This window comes from Mugil cephalus, chromosome 1 (assembly GCF_022458985.1).
Source record: "Mugil cephalus isolate CIBA_MC_2020 chromosome 1, CIBA_Mcephalus_1.1, whole genome shotgun sequence".
Taxonomy (NCBI): domain Eukaryota; kingdom Metazoa; phylum Chordata; class Actinopteri; order Mugiliformes; family Mugilidae; genus Mugil; species Mugil cephalus.
Genome location: NC_061770.1, coordinates 5,142,266 through 5,155,938, shown reverse-complemented (window position 1 = coordinate 5,155,938; position 13,673 = coordinate 5,142,266). Strand labels below are relative to the sequence as shown.

The following is a 13,673-nucleotide window of genomic DNA, read 5'->3' as shown; positions in this document are numbered from 1 at the left end:
TACTGCAAGTTTTCAAGTGAGGCAGAAAAAAAAAATCACTCTTTCACTTAAGAGATCTCTGTAAGTAGGACATGTGGAGAATTGAGGGCGAGGAGGAATTCTGTTATATCTCCAACTCGCCACTTGTTAACACAAGCAGCGAGCGAGCAGACGAGTGGCATGAATCGTCAACGGCGAACAGAGAAATCTGTTAATCACCCGGGCTTAAATGAAGACAGGTACAGAGAGGGGAGCCTATCAGCGGCACTCTGTTCACTGCTTACTTTTTACTTGATGGTAAATTAACTGTTTACACATGGCCGCTCTCGGATCACAACACTCATTAACACTAATTAAAGCCATGTTTTGAAGCACATACCGTCATTAGAGAACAAATGACAGAAAATTAAAAATAGTGATGCCAATTATTATGTTTACTGACTGTTCTCTGCAACATCTCTGACTGGTCAGCAACAACACATGGAGTGGAAGAACAAAACAACAAGAATGAATCAAACTATAATATATGCAGTAAAATACATTAATAGATACGTACATAATTCATCCATCTATTGATCTACCGTAAGAGAGAAAGAGATATAGACGACAACCTTCCTAATATTGCGTAAGACTCGGTTATGTTGCTAGTGGGGGTCTTTGGGTCCAATGGGTTGAGGGGAGGGGCCTCTGTGGATCATCCCACAGATACTTGATCAGTTTAGGATCTAGTGAATTTGGAGGCCAGGTCAACACCTTGTGCTGTTCATCATGTTTTTTGAGTTCCTGGGTGCCTGGTCTTGTCTAGGTACTAACTGTACAAATTTTGTTCATGCTAATTCATTTCTTTTCACTTGTGCTTCTCAAGAGTGTTTTTTTATGTGCAACTAAGCCCTCCCACTAAGCTTTCACACTGAAAATAACGCGTTGCCGTGGGATTTTCTGACTAGGACTGACCTGCTTTGGTGGGCGTTAATGTGCTTTCAGACTGACCTCCCGCTGTGAGAGCTGCAGGCCTGTTTTTTTTCCTCCCTCTCATACGTCATTGCGTTGATAACGTCATCATTACACATTTAAGTGTGCTGGAACACTCTGAGGTAAACAATAGAGGATGGACGCCAGTGTTTTGTGCATTGCAATTATGTCCCTTTTGCAAAGTGTACAAATTCAGCACAGACTGGAAAATGTACATGAACTGCCATGATGGATAAAAAGGTGTGTCATATCGCCATACAAGCTGTATAGAAACACAGTCGCACATGTGCAGTTCACGTCAGCATTCCCCGAGCGGAGGGATTTCCTAAGCAAGACATAGGGCTAATTCGCGTATGGGCTTCTCTAAGCGTGTGTAGCTACACATTTGATTTGTCTGATTGAAAGAAAAATCTCTGCACTTCAGAGATCGGTCTCAGTGAGATCAATAGGAAGACTGATCTTATGGGAGTAGACCAATAGTTTGCTCTGTTTTGAGATCTGAGTGAGCAGCTCTCGCAGCCCTGGAGTTTCCATAATGACAGCCTGACAAGCTGCAGTGACAAAATCAGAGCACGACAGGCAGGTACATCAACGTCACTGGGTAATTTAGCAGGACAACGCAGGGCGTTTCACATGGCAGGCGAGCCGAGCCGCTAAATTCCCAGATTGCTTGAAGGGTAATTTGACCTGTGAAGAAATGCCACAGCAACCCTTTCACACCGCCGAAAAGACCCGCAATGATCCGGGGCAACGCAGGATCTTTGAACAGTGTGTAAGAAGATATAGTTTCCCAGAAGAACATTTCATTGTCACAAGATGGCCAGTGTTATTTACTTCTTCTGTCAGTGGTCATAATGTTATCAACATCATATACATGAGCAAACAGCAGAAGCCCACTTGGCAGTAACAGTAACTGACAACGTCTATGAGTCCACCCATGCTTGATTCACACTATGCCGTAAATCAAAACACATACAGAGAGACACACGTGACCCAACGTGATCAGAGAGTTGGCTGCTAGGCATTCCACAGAAATATGCACTCAACTAAACGCACCCGCACAAATGTAGACACATATCGATGGTGGCCTTTGTGTTTTGAAAGATCCCCTCGAGGGACTTTAGGTTGGGGGGGAAATGTGTGAAGGAGCCTCATGCCCTGCCAGACTGCAGCTACTGATTAATGTCATTTCTGATTAGCCACATCAATTACCACATTGGGGGAAAAAAAACAAAGCCAAAATCAGTGAGAAACACTACCAGGTTGAAATGACACTTGGGAAATGTTTTTATCTTCTACCCAATCATCAGAAAGGAAACGACAAACAACAAATAAGTGATAGTTAGTCAGCCTTTTCTAAGGAATCTCAAATGCAACTCTACAACATTGAAGCACAACAATGCTGCTTCAAATTCATTGCAGTGGGAACAGACTTTCTACACCTTCTAAAAATGGTGGCCTGTGGCATACTAATAACAAATAATAGACTTATCCGGGTACAGGAATCTCTAGGGTGAAAGGGTTGTTATTTATGTAACGAAAGCAACCCCCTGCAAGTCTTGGATTTGCTCAGATTGTGTTATGAAGGTATTTTTTTGGATGTCTGGTGGCAAAATAATTCAACACTCCACAAGCAGACATAAAAAGCATAAATACATACATTTGTGTAGGAGAACTGTGAGTATTTTTCACTCAATCCCGTTTGTACAGCAAACCTAGTTGGATAATTCTCGGGGGGAGCTCCCTAGTGGTTATGTACTGAAGGTGTGAGCTCTAAGACCAGAATGCACTGGTTGCATGTAAAAATTGCAGACCAATGTCTAACGAATGTTTCCAGCCTGCAAAAGAACTGCGTTTACATAGATACAACGCTAATAAAGCAGAAAATGGTGTGGCTTTTCCTTGACAAATGATGTATGTAAATGACTAAACTGACAGTGAATAATTTTCTCCCGATCAATGTATTGATTCACACACTAATACATCAGTAGTAGTGGAGACAGGCCATGCCGAGGGAGGGTTCATCCTCTGATAGATGGAGTAAGACAGAACAGCTGCAATTTTTATTTTTATTTACACACTGGAATTAACTACATTCGTCTTACCTTATGATGACATACATGACCAGGAAGTTTCCCACCAGGCCAATGACACAGACGATCATGTACACGACTACGATGGTGACCTTCACCCCCGTCGGCAGTAAGGCGTCGGTCTCGTTGTAGGTGCTGTTGAAGTTGTTTGTGAAAAACGAGTCATTGTAGATCTGCAGCTCTGCCAGCAGGATGTCATCTTGGAACTCCATCTCTGACCAACGTCAAGGCGTGTTTCACACCTGCCCGAAAGAAGAAAGATGTGCGGTCAAACTGAAGGCGATGTCATAGTATGAAACACTTTCATATCGTAATGGAGTCACCCTCAGGGTTAGTTTCTGTTGTAAATCCAAACCCAATGTAACGAAATAGTAACTTACTCGAGTGGAAACAATTGTGTGGGTTCGCTAATGAACCACCCTTCTGCCTGTTCTGAACATCCATCAGCTTTGCTGAACTGCTGAAGAACCTGAAAACACTTGGTTTAACAATCTTTTTCACAGCTACTGCATCACCGTAGGTACTTTCCCAGCACAAAAGGAATCTTCAGTGGTAGTGATCCAGGCATGAGTGTACGCTGAGTGGTTACACAAATGAAAACAGCACTGTTGGTTAATTTCTAATGGACCAGATTTTAGTGAGCAGGCATATGGCCATGCTGTTAATTAGCTAAGTAATGTTACCATACCAACTTCCCGCCAGCTATTACTATACATCACTTCAGCATTCCTCTTGGCAGTATTGACCTTCAAAATTGTATAATTCTCAGGGGGAACTCCCTTGTGGCTATTTACCATTAGAGCCATACGGACATTTTTAATTACTAATAAATTCGACTTTCTGAATGCCGTCCTGAGAAAATCGAATAACTGACAGGAAAATGTCTTTTCAGCAGGTTAATACACCCCATTTGCAATTGACCTATTACGTCATATAATATAATATTACGACAGACCGACATTTCACACAACAAGACTATAACAGTACAGCGTTTTTAATCTCGTATGTTATGTGCGTGCTAATTAAGTTGCAGATAAGACACAAGCTATCCCTCAGGTGGTTCTTCTACCGGCTCTGTTTAGCTTCTTTTTCTACGACTGTTTTTCTTGGATGTTTTTGTTCCAGTGTCATACTCCAGCGTAGCGGTTGCGGAGCATGCATACACACGTTGTCAAGTCTAAGTCTGATTAAGGCGTATACACGGGGGAGAAAATCAATTTCCAATCGCATTATCGCATATCTTAATCGGATAAGGAGAACTTCGATATTAATCAGAGCAATGTGTTAACATGCACTTAAGTTGTCCAGTTAAAGTCAGATTAAGGCAATAATTTATTTTTTTCATATGCATGTTAACATACTGAGTCTGATAATATGATACATTTGAACTAATAGATTTCATCATTAAACTTTCCCATTTAACTGCATATATAAAGGAGATGTGTATTTGCAATCAACAGTTTTATCTGAATTTATCTTCTGGTTAAACATGTCTTCATCAATGCTGTGTTTTGTCCTGGTGACATAGACAGAGGGGCTGTTCCATGTGCTTTTCTATCACACCATGAATTTAAAATACTGTCAATACAATAAAATGTTTATTAAATTGGAATATAATTGATATATGAAGTTATTACTTCAGGTGTCCCTCAGAATGAACCCTATAAATCTTTGCAAGTTGCAAACGACAGCTTCCTGTCTGTTCTCTCTTCCCAAAATTTAAGCCAGTAAGAGAGGCGCATGACTGAAGGCACAGAGGATAAAATGAAACACGGGAAAGACGGGGAGGAAATGGTGTGGATGAGGAAGGTTGAGGGGGAGGAACTAACAGCGTCGAATTTTCTATTAATGCACTGCCATGTATCAGTGCCAACTAATGTGAGACAGACATCAATGGATAGAACGAGGGAGGATCGGCGTCAATATTTATGGATGTTGATGCAGCGAAAAGAGACAAAGCAGCGGTTATATGATTTTGAAGCAAAGCACAAAACAGACAATGTTCAGTATATTGTAGTCCATCTACCCGCCCAGACATCCTCCCTATGCAGTCTTTCTACAAGAATCTCACACTATTAATACTGCAATTAATTTTGCTTTTTTAATCTAACAGCAACTAGGTGGGAAACAGACAAAAATGGCACAGCAACGACAACATCCAACATACATGTATGCACTGACTGAGAGATCTGGACCCATGCTAGAATCTGTCTAGTAGGATTCTGTGCTTTCACCACTGCGACCTGGGTTCAATGTGCTTTTAGGGGAGCTGTGAGCCACTGGTTAGAGAAGCAGTTTCAGGACTATAAGGGTCCACATCCCCTTGTGTCCAACACTGAGGTGATGTGAGCCAGTGTCTAAAACAGAGGTCGCCCTTCACTGCACCTGGTAGTTCTGCTTCATCAGACTGTGGCAGCCAGTCTGCACTGAAGCACTTTGCGTCTGAACTTGCAGCGATTAAAATCCGCACCTCCACGTTTGAGGCCAGTGGATTTATACAGATTGCTCATATCTGTTTAGGAGTGAATACTCTTTCCAACGTGGGAATAAAATAAAGTAACAGACTGCCAAACGAATTGGTACTTCATCAGCAGTAATACCAGTCTCACATTGGACTTTCCTAATGAAGCCAGAGATTAACATAGAAGTGAAGCTTTGAATTCATTGGTTGATATACGCTCACTAGCCACAACATTATGACAACCTGCCTAATATTGTGTAGGTCTCCCTTGTGTCTCACAACAGAATGTTGTTAGTGGGGGTCTTTGGGTCCTATGGGTTGAGGGGAGGGGCGTCCGTGGTTCATCCCACAGATACTTGATCAGTCTGGGATCTACTTTAGTATTAAATTGTTCCTAAACCATTTTTTTGTGTGCCTGTCTCGGGTTGCATCCTGCTGGGGATGGCTGCTGCCATCAAGGAGCGATGGGGTGGGGGTGTCTGGTCTGGTCTAGGTGGGTGGTACATGTTTAAGTAACATTCACATGAATGTCAGATTCAAAGGTTTCCCAGCAGAATATTGATTGTACAAGATGGTCAATGTCATTTACTTGTCAGGTTTTAATGTTGTGGCTGACCAGTGTACTTTGCAGCCTTTACGATCATGATAGTGGGAAGATACTGAAGGAATACGATAATGCATTCAAGCGTGTGAGGAGATTTCCATTTGCAGAGCAGCCAAGCTTATGCTTATCCTTAGGGTGTAACAAGCTCAGAAGGAGATCCTTCACATCAAAAAGAGCCAGGTCAGGAGATTTAGCCAAAAGGGAGGTCCCTTGTTGAGATATTTTTGAAACACTCAACTGAGAAGATGCACAACCAACACCCACTGGTGGGATTACATATTCCATCTGGCCTGGGTGCACCCTGGAATTCCTCAGGGAGAGCTGGAGGACGTGGCTTGGAAAAGGATGCGTGGGCTACCTGCTTTGCATGCTACCGCTGGGACCTAGATAATCGTTAAGAAACAAAAATGCCACATGGATTCACTTTAATGACAGCCTCAGTGTTCATTGTAATAAATGAAGGCGATTACTAATGTGTTTTTATTAGATTCTGAACAACATGACACTGATGCTGCAAAACTGTTTTCCGCTGAAACACCCCTACATGCAAGCTGCAGCAGCAGTATATCAAAATGATGCCATAAAGCGAGTGCCCTCAATCCCTCTCTCTCTCTCTCTCTCTCTCTCTCTCTCTCTCTCCCTCTCTCTCTCCCTCCCTTTCACCCCCTCTCTGCACTGTCATGAATATTCATGAAATCAAACCAGCGAAGTAACTCTGCTGTGTTGCTGAATTTCCCGAGGGTCACTGCCAGGCTTAATATACATCCTTTACATATGCTATAATATTCTTCTCTTTTTATCCCATTTCTTACTCCTCTCCCCCTCACGAACAAACTCTTCATTCTGACACAGTGTGTTTTGTTTTCTGGGTTCAGTCTCTGCTGCAGAAGCAGAGGGTGTTATGTGTTCCGCGTGTGTTTTGGCTTCCTAAGCTTTGATGAATAAGCAGTTAAACTTAGAGCCTTAAGCGTGTGTCCATGTAAGGCTGGAGTGCCACTCTGGTGTGTGTGTGTGTGGGACGGGTCAGTGTACCACCAGTACGTGTGAGGAGACACAGGAGCCCTAATGAGACTGATGTTTTCATTACTTTTACTATACACAACTAACTAAACTGCATGTAAAAAGTACTGTTAGCAACTATCCTTCTCCGGGTGCCTCTGTGTGTACATATTGATTGCCAGTGTTATATCAGTTATTGTGTGTCCATCCGAATGTTTGGTGAACATTTCCTAAGAGGACTGTGAAGTAATAAGTGAATCCATGCACTAACTACAGTAATGTGAACACACATCATTAATTAATCAAGCAGCAGTAACTCTGACTCATTGTATCATTTCATTGCTGCATCCAACCCCTGATTGCATTTGTTTACTGTCCCTGATTCATATGTGTCGTGTGTTTCTATCGCCAGTGGTGAGATTGGGGGTAAACTGGGGACATTCAAGTCACCCATATACTTGATAGTCTGTAGATGTTTCCTCAGCAGACACTACAGACATGGTTTCAGCAGTCTCACCTGTACTTTAGTTGTTGATAAAAAACATACTGATACTGGATATATTTGGCCCTCCCTTAGACGCCAAATCCCACACTGTTGTAAAGAGTGGTTGTTAATGTAACCTTAGCCAGTCTGTTAGCTTGAACCAGTCTGGCCGTCGTCGTCTCCTACTTAAAGCAGCCAGTCTGATATGTCTCCGAGATCTAATTGTTTCCACATGCCGATACTTGAACACGATTGATAATTTTGACTTGTATCTGCTGAATTTTATGGATTTCACTTCTGACACAGGATTGATTCATATGCTTGCTGATGAACAAGCAGGGGTTCCAAACCAAGTGTATGTTTCTACTGTGTTGAAATCTGTTTAACACTGAATTTGAAAGGATACGGTATGATGGGATTAGCCTGGAAGTCCGCCTGAGCTTCTTCTGCCTATAAAATGTCTGTGTGGGAAAGTTGGTCTGGAGTCAATCTGTAGGAAACTTATCATATCCCGGCAAAAAGAACTACTTGGCAAATGAAATTGTTTGGGCAGGTTTTTGGCGGTGATTGCTGTCCAAACACATGCAGAAGTATTTGTTTTTCTGTATCGCTTGACACACGCCCCATGATAATATCGAAATGTTGCTACCAGACTAATATTCTGATAAGAATTGAGTGCGGCTACGCCATGCTAGGACTAGGAAATGAAATAAGTCAATGATGGCCCAGCAAAATTTGAGACAAGTTCAGCCCAAGTTCACAGAGCAGATTTATAAATGCGCAAACAAGTATCTAATATTGCTAAAAAATATATATACACGATAAATCACACAGCTGCTGAACAGTCGTCTGTGATGGATGCCTGCGGGCTCAGATTGCCTCCTCAGAGGAAACAGATAATACAAAAAGTTGTTTATATGTCCGTTCAGTTCAGGTAAACTGTGGAGGATGATGCAGTCTCTGCTTATTTTCAACCCTTCGGCTTGTTCATTGCAACACAGTCCTCGTTTCTGCTTTATCTCCGCAGAACACAGCCCTGGCCAGAGTCCTTTCCACATTCCCTACAATGATAACACTGTAAATATCCTGTGCTACTTAACGTAGGTTTCTACGGCAAAAAACTGAACTGAAAACTAAAAAACTGAACATCTTGCATCTGCTCAACCTGGCAGGAAAAAAATAAGAATTTAAAGGCAAGAAAATAGGATTAGAGGTAAAAACCAAAACAAAACCCTGTAAAATCTCAGTTTCCCATGCGACTAAAGTCCACAAACATATGTCCTCAACTCCCTGAGAGACTATGGAAGATACAGTATAAATGGTGAAATTTGATTCTGAATTTACGGAAATACAGTTTAAAGAAGAAAGGGCCGGTTTGCCAACCCATCTGATCACCACAGACTTCTCTTGCATTCTGTTGTTTTCAGGCTACACGTGTCAGTGGCAAAACTTTTTTTTTTTATAGCTATGTGTCAGCAACAGGTTTGTTGTCTCATGAGACATGCCAAAAAAAAAACAAGCCAAGTTTTGTTGTCTCTCCAAGTGCTGTGCTGTGTATTAATTGTTTTTAATCATCAACAGAAAACTGCTGTTTGCTTCTCGATTTTCGCTAATTGGCTGACTGATCTGGGTCTTTGTCAACAGAGCTTTTGCATGTGACCAGTTATTGTGTTTATGTGGGATTAGTAACAAGTCATTAGTCATTATTGGAAAATGTCTCATCTCTGGAATCACAGTATTTGCAAATATGCTCCATCTTTAATAAGCACTAAGCGATGATTCTGCATCACTGCACTCATCGGGGTGACAACAACACTGCACACTTTCCAACCCAACGGGAAAGTAAGTTTTACGTGTGCTAATGTTAAGTTTGAATCTCTAAATGTGAGCGCAACCGAGCATACAAGAGTTGTGATAGTGTGGTCAAATGTTCCTGTAAGTTTCTCTAGTTACTTGTTTGGTTAAAAGTAACTGCGACTTTAAGTTGACTTTTTAATTGAGCTATGCCTGCTGCATGTCTTCCATGGGGAGTTTGCTTTATTGATGAAACGACGCTGATGGACCATGCAGGTCTAGTCTGTGGCAGAGCTCATAAATCCGCTCCTTATTTTGTTTTGTCATGTCACGCTCCCACGTTTTTACTCCAGAGTCACTCTCAGCAGCCCGACACAACACGCAATCAGACAGCTCCGAGCAAGGATGCCCTTCGCTCTGAGCAGGTGTTTGAAGTGAACACACTTCAATGCACCAAACTTCCATCCGTCTTTTCCAGGCAATCTGTCGCTTAAACGCAGCACTCGAGGAGGCATGTGCTACAAGTATGCACACGCTTAAACGCACCGCGCGCTCTGCAAACACACACACAAATGCGCCATAAACGCGCTTTAAGGTAAGTGCGCCACGCACGCGCCGCGCGCACTCTCCGTCAGTATCTATACAGTGTGTTATGGCAACCTTTCAGCTGAGGCAGATCAGCATAAACACAGTGACAAACTGCAGGCAGGCGGGTGTGTTTCTCGCGCAGTGCGCACTGTGGTGGTCCAGGATATACACGGAGCCTTTCTACACCCATCTATGTACATGAACGAGCATGCTGGGACCGTAAATTTTTTTCATTCTTTTTTTTTTATTATTTTCTATTTTCTGTAGAAGACTGTTCAGTATCCTACCTCAGTGTCAACAGACCCAGAGCTCCCCGCAGACCGACCCGAGGACAGCGCTGGAAGTTGTTGTGTTTCTCTCTGCGTTACTGTGCACTGTCTTGGATTTTGTCCACTTTCTTTCTTTCTTTCGGCTAGTTTTCTTTACAACTCACAGCTTCCTCCCGCTGTCATCAAGTAGCAGCCATTGTCTAAAATCCCAATCCTCTGTCAATCCGTCCAGATTTTCACGGGATGACGAGCGGAGAGAGGGGGAGAGAGAGAGAGAGAGAGAGAGAGACCGCTTCACCTCCAGCATTCAGCATCAGCTGGAAGAAAGACGAGGAGAGAGAGAGAGAGAGAGAGAGAGAGAGAGAGAGAGAGAGGGGTCTGCTAGGATAAAGATGCAGCCAGGCGCTGCGTTTTCTCTCCCCACACTCTCCCCCTCCTGTCAGATCGATGAGGGTTCGCTCGACACCCCCACTCCTCCTCCCCCTCTCCTCTCCGTCTCTGCGCTAGTAACCCATCTTGTATGCGCATCTGAATCGTTAGTTCGTGCGTGTGCATGCATCCTGGCAGCCCTTTCTTTGTGTTGCCGTGTGTGTATACAGGCGCCTGCAAGGATGTGACTCTCCAGACTGTGTTTGATCTTGAGGAATGATAAAGCGGGGCCTGCGGTTTAACGTCTGTGGGGGAGCACGTGATTACGCGATCAGAGTACTGCAACCTGTGACTGTAATCCCATTACCCTTCCCACTAACAAGACCTGGACACGCTAGGTTCCTGTCCAGTGAAATTTTTTCCAGTGAAAAAAAAAAAAAAAAAAAAAAAAAGGTGATGTCACGTTTCTGATGTGGGTAATGACTGAATGCACTTTCTGAACCAAGCATCATTGTGTGACATTGGATTACTGGAATAATAATCATATCACGGGACAAAACGAAACTGTTTTGTAAGAGTTTGAATTTCTCTTAAAGGTTTATAATATCCATATGAGCTTTCAATATTTGATGATCTGATCTTTATTTTTTGACATCCTTTAGCAACACAGAGGAAGGACATGCTGGACAGTGAAGCGTAAATGTTCACACTTAGGTCCTAAGGTTTTAGCAACATCTGAATGGGTAAACCCAGAATTATGTTAGTAGACAGAGCAAAGTACAAAACAGCAAAAATGTGAATATTTCTCCATCTACTGTAGTTAGTGGTTATGCATTATAATTCTGTTAATAATGTGTATATATTGTGTTTTTCCTGTTATATACGGTATGTATGGTGTTGAGTGGGATGAATAAAGCATCTATCTATCTATCTATCTATCTATCTATCTATCTATCTATCTATCTATCATCTTAAATAATGGAGTTTACCGAATTCCAGTCATTTATTTTCATTCCTTTAATGACATTGGGAATGTGGATTGTGGCGTCATTTGAAGCAACTTTACGTACTATCTTTTTTTTTTTCTGTCTCCGGCTGACATAGACAGACTCAGTTCTCATCAGAATTTGAGTGGCAACACGCCATTTGGATTACATTATGGGGCATGTTTGAACTGATGCGGAGAAAAAAAGAAAACCCCTGGACGCACTGGATGGTCCTACAACCAATAAGAGCAACTAATTATGTGACAATTATGTGATGTACTCAGAGGTGGCCCTCGGAAGCGATTTACACACGCTTACAAAAGACACTGAGTGGCATTGTTTTTACCCTCGTCTTTAATTTATGAGATAACATTTGACCCAACTAACATGCTTTACAAATTACCACTAAATACTAACGAATCTGAAATCCAATATGAATACCCTTACCACAAAATAAAAACCCTATTTTTTTAAATATTGCTACGAATCGATATAAAACCTCATCTCACCTTCACCCAGCTTCAACAAGTGCCCTCTCCTGTCTATCTACTGTTCAGTTTCTATCTCTATTTGAAAACATTTTGCAGCAGAAGCAGTGAAAGCTATCATCCTTTTTAGAGTACATGAGCCAGCTTCTCCTCATTTCTTCCCCATTGAATAAGGATCTGATAAAATACTGATGTGGACACCTTCGTCCGTCCTTTTTGTTTCTGGAATGTGAAGCCGTTTTGAACTTGAAGTGGACCTCTGTGAACTAACTGTCTTCGTACTTGATCAGATAAGAGAAGATGGCCAGTCAGCAATGCTGCATCCCTGGGCTCTTCTGAGGTGGAGGGGTCAGAGGGAGGGCTAGAGGCTTACTTGATGACCCAGCATTTGCAGAGGCTGGACTTAAATATCTCAAAAGTGCATCTGAGTATTAAAAATAATAATAATGTGTACTTTAATGCTGATGTAAAGTTTAAGTCAATTACCATGCTTTAGACAGTTTTTACTGTAACACACAGCGTACAACTAGGGTTAAAAATCTGATATATAACGATGTGAAAAGTGAGCAGCATTTTGATTGACCATTAACAGCTGGAAAAACAAGGCAGAGCTACGTAGATGTAAATACAACAAACAATAAAAGCACTGACCAGGCCAATGTAGACACCTACTGGGTAGGTTTGATCTCTACAAAAGGTCCACAACAGTAAAACAAGGAAGTTCTCAACTCAACAGTACACTGATGCTTCCTTTCATTTCCCTAGTCGTAACTAGTAACTAATAGTTTTAATATAATTGTATTAAAGGTGATGTTTTTCCCACTTTTGTGGCGCCCCTTGGAGGCCACAGTGCATTTAGCCTTTGCTTATACTGCCCAGTGGGACAGCTGGCTCTGGATGTACTGTATGATTCTCACCAAGTGTCTAAAAAGAATTAGGTCCTCTGATGAGGCTACAGGAGGGATAGCAGAAACTAAAGATCTCAGTTCTCCGATGACTGCAATTTTGTTGTAAACAAATCTAAAGTGCTGAGATGTTCATGTTACTCTTCTGTCCATCCCTCTGCATTTGATAGGCCCAGCAGATCTTCAAGGCACATGAATGAATTTCCAACAGAACTACTACAGACGGACCTTGATTCAATAGGATAAGATAAGATACAACATGACTAACCTGACTAACAACACAAAGACTAAACCAGTGATTTCCAACCGTTTGGCTTCTATATAATCAATAACAATAACATTATGAAAGTGTGAACATTTAATAAACCGGACACCTTTTAAGAAAAAGTGCCATTAGTTCCTGGTCTCATTATCTTGCACAGGTCTCAGCATGTTGCGCAAGGTGTGCATGGTGATGGCTGACTTTTTGGTAAGTGACGTGATAATTGTTGTCGCCATGCCAACTATTCTCACACCATTTTCCTAACACAACATTTTTTCTCCAAGTTATCGAGATTATGCATTTGCCTCTTGGCTTATGACACCTCTGGTAAACCCTCAAATAAGACAGGAGCTCTCATATAACGAGCGTCATAAGCGCTGTGCCCTCAAGGCCAAGTGGATGTCCATCGACACAGCTGGT

At 42.1% G+C, this 13,673-nt stretch overlaps 1 protein-coding gene across 1 annotated transcript in view; it reads right to left on the bottom strand.

The window, feature by feature from the left end:
• oprl1 (opiate receptor-like 1) overlaps positions 1-11,018 on the bottom strand; it is an 83,790-nt gene extending 72,772 nt beyond the window's left edge. Inside the window, exons 1-2 of the mRNA XM_047604125.1 lie at positions 10,262-11,018; positions 3,057-3,286 (exon numbers count right to left, since the gene is read on the bottom strand). Of these exons, the coding sequence (XP_047460081.1) occupies positions 3,057-3,256 (200 nt within the window). The 5' untranslated portion in view covers positions 3,257-3,286; positions 10,262-11,018. The remainder of the gene's footprint in view (positions 1-3,056; positions 3,287-10,261) is intronic.
• Positions 11,019-13,673: the final 2,655 nt, after the last annotated feature.